Source organism: Pygoscelis adeliae, unplaced genomic scaffold (assembly GCF_000699105.1).
Source record: "Pygoscelis adeliae isolate BGI_AS28 unplaced genomic scaffold, ASM69910v1 Scaffold325, whole genome shotgun sequence".
In the NCBI taxonomy this organism is placed as follows: Eukaryota; Metazoa; Chordata; class Aves; order Sphenisciformes; family Spheniscidae; genus Pygoscelis; species Pygoscelis adeliae.
In genome coordinates, this window is record NW_008824769.1 from 237,526 (window position 1) to 250,237 (window position 12,712).

General features: G+C 48.7%; 1 protein-coding gene across 1 annotated transcript in view; it reads left to right on the forward strand.

Annotated features, from left to right (window-relative positions):
• The window catches only part of BZRAP1 (benzodiazepine receptor (peripheral) associated protein 1), a 50,580-nt gene that overhangs the window by 20,413 nt on the left and 17,455 nt on the right, over positions 1–12,712 (forward strand). The window contains 10 exon segments of the mRNA XM_009323609.1: positions 4–416; positions 2,378–2,489; positions 2,492–2,667; positions 2,964–3,143; positions 6,997–8,124; positions 8,734–8,860; positions 9,017–9,168; positions 9,349–9,517; positions 11,634–11,705; positions 12,083–12,118. Coding sequence (XP_009321884.1) covers positions 4–416; positions 2,378–2,489; positions 2,492–2,667; positions 2,964–3,143; positions 6,997–8,124; positions 8,734–8,860; positions 9,017–9,168; positions 9,349–9,517; positions 11,634–11,705; positions 12,083–12,118 — 2,565 coding nt within the window.

Here is a 12,712-nt window from a genome sequence, read left to right on the forward strand (position 1 = left end):
CACCTTCAGATTCTGCTGTTTCTACCACTTTTACCTCCAGACTGCCCCGTGGAGAACCCAGGGGCTCTCTGCCTGCATGCAGCCCACCCACGCACCAGACGGCTGCACTCCCGCTTCGACAAAAAGTTCCCACAGATAGCTCAGATGCCAAATTGACTGATCTCTTCTCCAGCCACGACGGCTCAGCGCGATCTCTGGCAGAGAAAGCCTCTTCGCCACACCTCTCCTCTCCCAGTGCTTCCTTGGTGCAGGTTTTAGGCACTTCCCCACAGGGATCAGATGCTGCACAAGACAAGAAATGCCTGACTATGCTGCCTCAGCAAGCTGGCAGCACAGTGCTCCCTGGTGACGGCACGGAGCCTATCCCTTCAAGGGAAGCAGAATTGCAAGGCCTGGACGAAGGGACGGCGGTGCAGGTAAGTGCTTACATCTCCTGTCCAGTACCGGGAAGGAGAATGGATCATTTTGAGGAATGGAACAAAATGCCACTGAGCATCTTTCTCTTTCTGTGACACACTGTTGTCTTTGGGCCATCATCCAGTGGTTGGCAAACCAGCAGGGAGTATTGGCTGCTGTTGAGTACCTGGAGGAGCAGATGAAGCTCGCCACTGGATCGCATGTATGCAAGCAGATCAGGAGTAGAGTGAGGAAAGCAAGAATTCATCAGAGAGAGAAGGTGAAAAGGATGTTCCCACTGATGTCAATGTTAGTCTGGCATTGCTGTGCTCTCTGACTTGAAGGGGTCTCCTCCACTCTAGTGGGTTTGCGCAAGGCATAGTAGGCACTCTAGCATGGTGGAGCACCTTAGTGGACTGCACAGCGAGGCAGCCATGTCTGGAGAAGAACTGGCAAGCTGTCATGACATTGGGTATTTGGATTCCTGTAGGGTGGGTGAGTGCTTTCAGGGCTTTTTTAGGACAGTGGTGAGGATGTCTGAGGATGCCATAAGAAAACAGGTAAATGATTTATAAGGTGCTTGCTCTGTGACAAGAGGGAAGTGGGTCCTGTTGGTGTGTGATGTATTATATCAGGAAAAAGGATCTTTTTCCCATTCTGACCTTTGACATTGGGGATTCAGGGGAGTGCTTCAAACTGTTAAATTCAGCATGACTTTATTAATCATGGCAGTGTGAGCTTGCGAAGGCTCAGTTAGACAAAAGCAGGGAAGACTTCTGATAATTGCTGGAGCATCAGCAGCTGTGTGGGCCCAAGACCAAAGGCCAGGTAAATACACAGGAGCATTGAGATGTTGAGTCCAAAATTTCAATCATCATTCTTCAGCCCCTGGTCATTTGCTGCTCACAGTACCTTAGGTCAATTGTGATTCATTTGCTCACATTTAGATGTCTAGTGTAGATGGTTACACATGGGTGGGTCACTTTGCCTCCTTTGTAGTCAGTGGAGTGAAATGGGTGCTTCCAGGATGCAAATCATCCTTCTTGCTTGAGATGCGTGTCTTCACTTGGCTGTCAACAAAGAGAAACAGGGCAGAAGGATCCTAGCTGTCAGATTAAACATGAGATCTAGACCTGTCTGGCTTTTGCCTGAGCCCAGGGGACATTTAGAAACTAGGCACTGCAGTGTCTAAATCTCTTTAGGGGTCTGATCCTGTAAATATTTTCAAAGTGTGCCTAGTACGTAAGGAAAAGGTTGTGCTCCATTGCAAAATACAGTGGAGGCTGCCTTATTTTAGAGCGAGGGTTAGAGAAAGGGGTGCTTGATGAAGGCCACCTGCCTTACCCTCCTTGTTCCTGGGGTTCCACACCTCCATCATCCAGAGGTTTTCTTAAACACCAGACTGAACTGACTGGAAAACAGGCAACAATTTAAAATTTCTGTAATCCAACTAGGTGACCCAACCACGAATCTGTGCAGTTGTACACTCTGTGTATATTCTTCTTCATTAATTCCCCTTTTCTTCACAGCCCTTACCAGCTCCAAGAAGTGCTGGGGTAGTGTTCTCCCCTCCAGCTCAAGCTAACCTGCAAGGTGGTGTGTAGGATATTCCTCTGGCAGATGAGAGTGGGAAATGACCTTGTTGTGTAGCTTGGGCTCCTCTTCTTGCTGCTCTAAAACTAGTTATTGTCAATACACTTCTGTGGCTTACATGAGCCACGTGTGGTGGCCAGAGCTGCAGCAGTGGAAAGACCGTGTGTCTACTTGCAGCTAATGGCAGGGAGGGTTTGTTCCAGGGCTGGCCAACCTTCCCAGCTGCAAATTGCCTGCCAAAATATTCATATGCCAACAGCGCAGAACGCATAGTGTTTGTGTCAGAGAGTTTGGGGTGGTAAGGGCCCCGTTTTGGTGCACAAGTGTTGCGTGATATCTCCCCCAGGTTTCATTGTTTCTGATGACCTTTTTTTGGTTTGTTTCCCAGATGGAGCAATCTGTAACCAAAGCGCCAGAGCTGGAAAGCCTGTCTAACAGTAGTCTGAAGATACATATGGAGACCTGCCATGCATGCTCCGTGGAAGAGTCGCCAAAAGGTCCCAAAAAGAGGCAAAGGAGAAGCACTTGAGCCCAGAGCCTCTGCCCTCCCCGAGCCAGGCTGAGGGGACAGAGGACACCTTCCGAGACACAAGCGCGGGTGGGAGCAGCTGCCAGGAATTCCTGAGGTTGTCCCCTGGCAAGGAGGTGATGAAAGAAATGTCCAGAGTGAAAAGAGAGGTTTGTTTAACCTTGGTTGAATGTCTCTGCCCATGGAGGGATGTGGATTGTATTTGACGCCCCTAGGTTTTACAGTCTTACGCAGTACTGTTCTTCTGCAGGCTATAAAAGGTCTCTGCCAGTTTTGTGTGTCTGTGTGTGTGTGTACACACGTGCCAATTGCTGCATTGGGTGCTGCCCAATTTATTTCCTGCCACACTTTAGCTGTATGTGTACTAGAGAAAGTTAAAATGCTGCTTTATTGCTGAAATAGAGTGCCTGAGAGGACTGAGGAAATCTGTTTCGCTTTTCAATAGCAAGAAGAAAAAATGTCTGAAATGGGACGACGACAGCTGACCCTTTTTGCTGAGCACAACCGTAGTTCTGACCTTTCAGATATTTTGGAAGAGGAGGAAGAAGATGAACTGTCTTCAGAAGCTTTGGAAGAGAAGAAGTGGGACCAGAGAGAGCCATGTTATCGGGAGAATGGGGAAAAGGTAACTTGTAGCAGAATAATGCTTGCGGGGAGCGCCAGTGCAGCCATCCCATGTCATCAGCTCACAGGAGGAGGTGCTGGTCTGAGCCCAGCGCTCTCAACAGTGCTTGGCTTAGTTTCTGCCCGCTCTGCTTTTACTCCCAGTTTTGTCTTAAGCTAGTAAAAATGCAGGTTCTTTGTGAGAGGGAAGGGTGTTTATATGTAATGAATGTACACAGGGTTTAATTAGTTGGAAAAACACACAATGTAATGTGAACTTTAGAACCCAGAGTTAAAAATCAATCCTATTGATCAAGTTCTTAATATAGATATAAACAGTGAACGCTGTCGTGGTTTAACCCCAGCTGGCAGCTCCGCATCACACAGCCGCTCGCTCGCCTCCCCCTCAGGGGGATGGGGGAGAGAGTTGGAAGGTTCAAGTGAGAAAGCTCGTGGGTTGAGAGAAAGACAGTTTCATAGGTAAAGCAAAAGCCGTGTGCGCAAGCGAAGCAGAACAAGGCATTCATTCACTGCTTCCCATCGGCAGGCAGGTGTTCGGCCGTCTCCAGGAAAGCAGGGCCCCATCACGCGTAACGGTGACTTGGGAAGACAAGCACCGTAACTGCAAACTTCCTCCCTTGCTCGCCCAGCTTGTATTGCTGAGCACAGCGTCATACGATATAGAATATCCCTTTGGTCAGCTGGGGTCAGCTGTCCCAGCTGCGTCCCCTCCCAACTTCTCGGGCACCCCCAGCCTCCTCGCTGGCTTCTGCGAGAAGCAGAAAAGGCCTTGGCGCTGTGTAAGCACTGTTCAGCGATAACTGAAACATCCCTGTGTCACCAACACTGTTTTCAGCACCAATCCAGAGCATAGCCCCATACCAGTTACGCTGAAGAAAATTAACTCTATCCCAGCCAAAACCAGCACAAACACATAGAAATCTGTAAAGTCCACCCATCTGTAGATCCTGTACCAACCCACCTTCCCTCCTAAGGCAAAACAGGCATGTAATATTTTGGCCTCAGTCCTGCAGGCACTCCTGAATGTGAATAACTTAGTGCAGATTATTTTGCTTAGACCTTGGTGCTCTCTGTAGGAATGGATGACTTGTAGGAGCGGAGCCGTGGCTTTGCAGTTCAAATGTTGCAAGTGAGGAAATGCTGATTGAGCTGAACTGTGAGCGATCATGTTAATTCACGTTACAAGTTCAAACAGTTAAAGCTAGTTAGTGTGTTACAATGCATCTGTGACAGGTAACGTGCCTAAAACTGCACGACTGGAAAGTGGTATATAATCATACAAATTACGGCAGTTGAGATGAATCTGCATGAGGGAAAGTATTGAGGTTGAATGACTGAGAAACTAGAAAGATTTGCAGGAAATGTGATATGCCTGTATAGCAAGAAAGTAGCCTCATTTTTTTTTCACATGACAAAAGAACATCTGTAGTTTGATGCTGACCTGTGTGGCTGCTAGCCTGCAGCACAGATGGGATGGGTCTGGTGAGCATTAAATGATCAGTAGCAGACAGTGTAATGATACTGGAGCAGATTTGCTGCCGCTCCTTTTCTCCTTCTGAAGGGCGTTCTGCTTCCCGGGTGGGGAGGTTGGACTTGCAGTGCAGCGTGTCAGGAGTCCCAGGAGAGCCTGGTGGCTGGAGATGCTGGGGCTGCCTGGGAAGGAGTTGTTGAAAGGGCTTCCAGTTGTTGGAGTTGCACTGGAAAAAATGGAATAAAACCAGTTTCCCTGGAAGGAGAAAAGAAGAAATAAGAACAGTCAAGAATGCAGTTCTTTGTCTCTCTTTCCTGGCTGTTTTATTGGCCTGAATGTTTTTGGTTTTGTTTTTTGGGTTTTTTTTTTCTGAAAAAGAAACACCAAAACCCCACGCACATCCTGTTGAGTTGAGCAAACTGGTGCTTCTTGATCTGATAAAGTGATTGTTTTCTGTTCTGGCAGTGACAAGTTGAGGGTGTGAGCATGACAAGATGCTGAATGGGGAGGGGGCATCAGGGGCAGGAAGCTTTAGGGCACAGAGCTCCCAACACTGCCTTATAGAGTGAAGGAAGATGGTGACTGAAGCGGGCCAGGTCTCAGCAGGGCTGTTTTCTAGGATTCTGTGTGTTCAGTAGCATTTTGGGTTATCTCAAGACTCCTCAGCCAACTCTTTCATGATTTGGGGGATGAAAGAATGGAGGGATGCTGCTTTTAAAATGTTTAATCTCAGATAAGTTGTTTAATTTCTGAAACTATTTATTATATTAAAACTCAAAATCAAAAGCCACAACTTTGTAAACAGCTAAAATAAGTCTTACTGAACGTATTTTATAATTGCATTTATATATTCTGCATATTCCTAATTGGTGTAAACAGGGTAGGAGCTTAGAGCGCACGTCCTGTAAAGAGAGTTTGAGGAAGGTGATCTTTGGTCTGGCAAAGAGGAGACTAGCAGGAGATCTTGTAGCTGCCTACAACTATTTGAAGGATGGTTAAAAGGATGAGAGCGCCAAAGTCGTCTTGTTCGTGGCAGATGATATAAAAAGAGGCAGCAGTTGTGAGTTGCTGTTTGGGAAGTTCATGTTGGACATGAGTACAAACTTCTTTCCCAGGAGGGTGGTGCAGCCTTGGGACAGGTCTCCAGAGAGGTGAGGATCTCCATTCTTTGGTGTTTTCAAGCCTCAGCTAAGCAAAGATGCTGATTTACTGTTGGCAACAGTCCTGCTGCAATTAGGAGATTGAACTGGAGACCTCTGGAGGCCCCTTCAACCAATTCTAAATATAATTCAAGACCAACTTTTGCTTGGAAAAAGTTGTGGAGGTTGGAATAATCAATGGGCAGCTTACAACTGCCTTTTTTTCCCCACCATGGTTCAGTTTTTAATTATCTCTGAACAGGCCTGCTCATGCCTGTAGCTTAAAACATCAATAGCTACATATGCTTTGTAAACTCTTTGTAAATGTTTTTAGAACATGTCATGATATAAACTGTCAGGGGAGTTGAACAAGAGACCTCCAGAGGTATTTTCTGACTGACACTATGCATCTAGGATTCTCCCTTTTTATTTTAGTATAAATGTAGTAAGAGACAAAACATAAATTCTACAGTTGGTCCAAGACAAATTTTAAAATTCAGCAGTGTTTTCCCAAAAGTTTTATGTAATCTGGTAGGCTCTTACCCAGCTGCAAGTGAAATACAAGTCTGTGTGACCCCTTTGAGGTAAAGGGTTTTCATGTGTATTTGTGGCAACTCTGTTCACCTGGATTTGCAGGCAGTGAGCTACTGTAGAGCTGGACCTTGACAGATGATGGGAAGGGCCTGGGGATGGTCCTCCCGTAGCAGCAACATCTCCAAGGGGTGTCTTGCTGCACAGGGTCGCTTCCTTCTGTTCTAGTGCAAGGCCAGAGAGGTAAGGGAGGACTGTGTGTCCGTGTGTGAGCACAGGCTGTGAGACTCCCTCCGCAGGAGGGAGGAATCCAATCAGCTCTAACGTGCAGTGAACAGCCGTGGAGGAACTGTGCCTCTCCTGCCCCGTCATCCCAGACTGGGGATGCTGAAGCTGTGGGAAGTCAGGCAGGCAGGATGAAAGGTGCTGCAGACAGTTGTGTGTGTAGAGGCAGGGGCTGGGAGGGAGCTCTTCCATGCATTGGCCTTTCTCGCTTTCCGCTGCATTGCTAGTTCATCTGATTGTCTTTTTCCAGAAGACCCATTGCTCTCTTTTGCTTCCTACCCTTGCTTTGCTGCAGACCACAGTCGCCGCTCCATCCTGCTGTGCTGGGAGGGAATCAGCTGTAACTTTGACTCTCTTTTTAATGTTTATTTCCTCTCTTTTTTCCTTTGCTTGTCCTGGCTGTGGCTTTTCTCGGGGGCTGGGTACAGATGGATCTTTGTGATACTGACAGCGATGAGGAGATTCTGGAGAGGATACTGGAGCTCCCGCTTCAGAAGAACCACAGCAAGAAATTGTTTAGCATCCCTGAAGTGACTGAGGATGAGGATGAAGATGAAGATGAGAAGTGTGTTATGGAGGAAAAGGCAGACCCTCAAGACTCCTTGGAAACGCTTACCTACCGTTCCGGAAGGACAGAGAAGCCACTCAACATCAAGGAGCCATTTCTAAAGGCAGATGGGAGTAATACCTCCCCGGATCTGTCCACTCAGACTCCGCGGGAGGAGCGTTGTTTTAAGGAGACCAGAGGGGATGCCGACCACACAAATCCTGCCTTTGTGCAGCTGGCCTGGAATCAGAAAAAGGGAAACTGGAACTGGGGCTACCAGGAGAATGATCCGAAGTCTGGGACTGGGGCAAGTCCCACTTGGAGCAAGAAGAAGGGAAATAATTATCGAGAGAAGATCCGAAGTCGGCCTGAGATGGGTAGGAAGAGACAGAATGATTTAACAGAGCACTGCAGTCGTCTGCTGGGCAACTGCAGTCAGATGGGAGGCGGGTTATACAGAGCTCCTAGCCTCAGGGAAGAGCTGAACATTGTGAGCAGTGCTGGTGGTAAGGAGGGGTTTGATATGTACAGTCGTGCCAGACAAGGCACCTTACGAAAAAGCCACAGGAAAGCAGTGGTTTCAGGGTTTGCAGAACCTGCTGTGATGGCAACACACTGCTCCAGCCCCAGGAGCCTGGAAATAGACATTGAATATGACTCCGAAGATGATCAGGATTCGACCTGTGCATCCCCCCCTGAGAGCAGGCCGTGGCCAGAAAGGTCCCAGAGCTGCCAGAGGGACTGGAGTGATTGCTGCAGTCAGTCTGAGGTTGCCCACATGGATGGCAGAAGGGACCTGACCACACTGGAGATGGTGGAAGAGCAGGGTATGGAGTGGGCTGGGTCTCCGAGCCGGCGCCTGCAATCCTTCTGCCAGGAGAAGGAAGCGCTGAGGTGTGAGAGCAGCTCTGAGGAGCAGGGCTGGGAGCTGGACTGTAAGTCACCTGGCTGGAGAAGGAGGCTCGAACATCCTTCGAAGGGAATACGTAGCACCTCCTTGCACAAAAGGGTTGGGTGACTTTTCCTATTCTGGCTTTGAAGCAGCTTGCAGTGGCATTAGCTTCCCTCTGCTTCCCTGACCTGCCTGTATCTTGCTTTGTTCAGTGTTGTCCAGAGAAAGGACCCTCCTCTAGGATTGTCCGGAAGAATATCTGAGAGATTCGGTAGTTCTGTGCTGCTCCATGGCTTTTCTTGTATTAGCTGCTTCTGCTTTTCCTGCTAAATGACTGAGTGTCACCGATGCAGTATTCCTTTTCGCACTGGGTCTTCCTCCCCATGGCAGGAGGCTGTGGGACCCAAATGAAAATCCCTGGTGAAATAAGCTGATTTGTGAAAGCTTTGTGTAGATGAGGACTGTAATGTCATTGCCTCCCCTCGAAATGCCCTTTCCTGTGTCCTCACGCTCCCCAAGGGGATCGCCCCTGGTGCCTGGCAGGGTGTCTGCCTGTACTTAGTTCTGTTTTCCAACTCCCTTGGTATTTTCAGCTCTAGAGTGTCCCTGAAGAGGAATGTTGCATTTGGATGCACTGCTCTTTGTGGAGTGCATTTGGGCTGAGCGCTGTTCACACGAGTCGTAAGGCAGAGGCTGCTACTAACTCTCTGGTGGTTCCTGTTGCAGGCGTCCGGTAATAAAGATCCTAGGGGCCAGGAGCTGCCTGGCACAGCCACCTGGCAGGCTCCCAGCAGAAGAGGGAACAAGAGCGTAAGAAGAAGCCAAATCCGGAAACCTTTGCTCTCTAGTACAGGTGAGCGGGCAAGGGGGAGAGAGTTGGGCAGCAGGAGAGAGGGAGGCTATTGGAAATGGCAGGGGAGAGGCTAGTAGGCAGTATTTGAGCCGTGCAGGGCTATGGCAGGGGAATGGTGCTGACGTTATCTCTGGTGTGTCCCCTGTCTGCACACAGGTCCTCCAAGGAGCACCGCTTCAGAAACGTCTGTTAAAGATGATGGCATTAGAATATTTGTGGCTCTTTTTGACTACGATCCCGTTTCTATGTCTCCTAACCCTGATGCAGCAGAAGAGGAGCTCCCATTTAAGGAGGGACAGATCCTGAAAGTAAGAGCACACCTTAGTGAACGTCTCCTACTCTGTATGGATCCATCTGATGTTCCAGGGACAGCATAAACCTTGGGAGGCAGAGCCTCCTTCATTTTGGGAGTTTCCTTAGCTTCCCTTTCTCTGTGCATCTCAGCCCCTGTAGCACAAACAGTCTCTGGCCTGTGTTTTCCCTTGCAGGTATGCGGAGACAAGGACGCTGATGGCTTTTACAGGGGTGAATGTGCAGGAAGGGAGGGGTACATTCCCTGCAACATGGTATCAGAAGTCCAGGTGGAGAATAATGAAATCAAGAAGCAGCTCCTAAAGCAAGGGTTCCTGCCTGCTGACACACCGATGGAGAGCATAGGTACTGTATCTCCTTTATGTGTGTGCTGTGCTATTGTCAGCATGTTTCTTTGCTGAAATGTGGAAAGCTCAGTCATGCTGTCAAGCTGTGTGGCCAGTGCAGCCCACCAAACGATCTCCGGGGCTGGTCCCCAGGATCTGAAGGCTTAAACAAGTGGCTGTTGCAGTAGCAAGCAGGGAGGTCTCAATGGATGGGGGATGCAGGTGTTCTGAGGTCTCAGTTCATACCTGACTCTACCACAGCACAGTGCTGCCCAAGGCTGCATTTGCAGCTGCTGGAGCTGCTCCTGTGCTTGAGGTGTCGTGTCTGTGAACTCAGCATGGAGTGTGAGTGAGGCTGATCCTCGCTAGAGAAGGGGAAACAGAAGAGTTTGAAGAGCAGCTGAAGGATGTGAACAAGAGTTTTCACTTCTGTGTTCTCTCCTTTGTTTTGCGAGTCTAATTGAACCTGTAGGGGTGACCCTGCTCTTGGGAATGGAGGAAGATGGGGAGAGAGAGATTCATGGGGATGGGGAAGGAAGGGTGTGAGACAGCAAGGTAGGCAGTCAGGAGTGTACAAGGAGTGGTCCTTGGGCTCCTCCTTACTCCCTGAAGTACATGGTTCAGTGCTTTATGTATTGCAGAGACTTTCCTGTTTCTTCCCACTCATGTACTGACAGAGAGGAGAGGAACCTTCCCTGGGGTGTGCAGCCATCACAGCTCGGGCTGAGTTAGGCTGCAGTTCGATGGCTGTGAGCTGCCCTGAGACTGCTGTTAACATACTGGTGTCCCAGTGCCTGTCCCTTATCCCTCCCGTCTCTCATCCTGCACCTCTCTGTGTACTCTCTGCTACCAGTGGCAATTGTTTGACCTGCTCCACTTGTTAAAACAAGAGGAAATTCTTGTTTTGGCTGGCCGCTGTTTCCCTAGCGCAAGTGTGGGTCTGATGGCAAAGGTAAGCCCTGACATTGAGCTGTTCCACGGCCTCTCACAGGAGGAAAGAACCCAAGCAACGCACCCCCAAAAAACCACCCAAGAAAAAAGGAAGCAATCCAACTTGTTTCCGTTTCCCTGCAGTGACACCCAGTATCCAGCCCTAGAGGCTAATGGGCTGACAGTGCCCAGCTCCTAAACGTGGGTCTCTGGAAGGTTGATCCTGAGGAGCACAGGGCTCGAAAGAACCTATTGCTTTCACTTTGTGTGCTTTCACTTTGTGGCTATGTGATTTTTTTGGTAGGTTTGGGGCCCTTGGCCCCCCCCAAGGCTAGGAAGAGGAGAGAGAGGAGAGATTTGAGTAAGGCTTTTTTCACACTTGGGACATTAATAATGTTTCTCCTGCGTGTATCCTCCGGTGCCCAGGGATGGCTAGATGCCTGTGGTGGCCTTTGTCCCTATGTGGATACACAAGGCTCTCTGTCCCCTGCCCCGCTGCGTACTCTCAGAAGAATAAAGGAACTTAATAGCTCTGAGGCTTCATGAAACGTAGTGGGTTTGACAGTTTTCAGGAGGGTCGTGGTAGTGAAAAAGACATACCTTATGCGTCCGTGCAGAGAGTAAACCTTGTTTCCTTAGGCAGCCGGGCTGTATGTACCTCTGTTGTTTTCCTGCTGCCATAAACCCGTATTACAGCCTCGAAACTAAGAAAATGCCTCGGAGGGGTTGGTCTGGGAACTCCTTCTGCAGGCTCATCTGGGGACTTGTCCAGTACTGACCCTGCTCAGTGCAGAAGCTTTAGCTGCTAGAGACCTCCCCAGATCCCTTCCCACCTGAGTGAGGTGATGAGGTGCACCTCACCTGGCATTTATCAGGTGTTAATGGTACAAGGTTTTATTTTATCCTTCTGATGCTGCTTCTGAAAGATAAAGTGCAGCGAAGTTTGTCTGATGTGTACTGTGGTATGGCTAATGGGCATAAATACAATGTGGATTTCTGTGTGTATTTGGGATGTGGATCATGCCTCATCTGAGTCCACTTAGGAGAAATGGAGATTAGGGCTTAGCCCATAGAAATCACAGTGTCTGCTTCCCAGGGGAGGCATGTCATGCTGCTCTGTTGCCTGTTCACTCTTCAAGATGCTTTTCACTTTCCATTCACTGTCTCTCTTGTCTATTTATTTGCTTTTTTGGATTTTTATTAAGGAAATGGCACATTTTCTCCACCTCCACGCCGCCAAACCGTCCCTCCTCCAAAACCTAGACGCTCCAAGAAAGGTCTGTGTCACCCACTGCTTCCTCTTTGATTTTTGCAATAGGATTACAGGCTGCATTGAATTTTTACTACTTGCTTGCAGGACCCTCAGATGTTTGTCTCTGTACGACTGCTAGGAAGTGGAAAGAGAGCCCATCCCTGTGCTGGTGTTAAGTTTTTAACAACAGTGGTGTCTTTTATAGTTTTGGAGCTTGACCTCTGCTTCCTGTTACGTCCCTGAGTCATGGTTACTGGCATAGACTTTGAGTTGCATGAACAGTTTGCTTCTGTTGTTTGCTGCCTTGGTCTTTGTTCTTTTTATTGTTGTTTGTCAGTTATGTCATGTGGTCACTGTTGAAAGATGAACTCTCACTGATGAGATATTTTCTTCCCTCAGCAGGGCTGGATAAACAGGAGAAGTACAAGTCTCATCCAGGTGAGAACTGCTATGTCTTACTATGAGAAGAGGGTTGGTACATTTGCATGATCGTAATACAGGCGCGTTTTGCAGTCAAGGGCCAATGCAAGACCCTGTAGCGCTCCTTCAGAGCACTGTAAGAAAATGGTCAGTCTCAGGAAAGAAGAGTTTTAGTTCTTTTATTTAGTAGTGGGTGCAGTGGTCTTTGACTAAACGGGGTGTTTGAAGGTGGAGGGCATGCGTGGTTGTGCTTTGGAGGAGCAGGGAAATCTCTTACTCATCTGATGCTGCAGTCCTTAAAATCCAAGGTCCCTTGAGGGGGTGCTCACTCTGCTTAGGTGCACAGTCATCTGTTGATGTCCAGAGAGGCCAAGCCTGCAAACCCCTTGCTAGCTCATCCAGTGTTGACTTGAAGCAGCGATTAAATCCGTAAGATGAAGGACTGGACAATGTGTGTTTTCTGTAACACCAGACTTTGCTTTTGTAGACTCAGCACACCTGTAAGTAATGGGGCTGAGCAGGCAGGTGGTTGTGAAAATGCAGCGTGTTCCCTGGACGACGAGGCCTGCCCTTCCCTTTGTGCTGAGCTCTGTGCTGCTGTGGCTGGGCTGC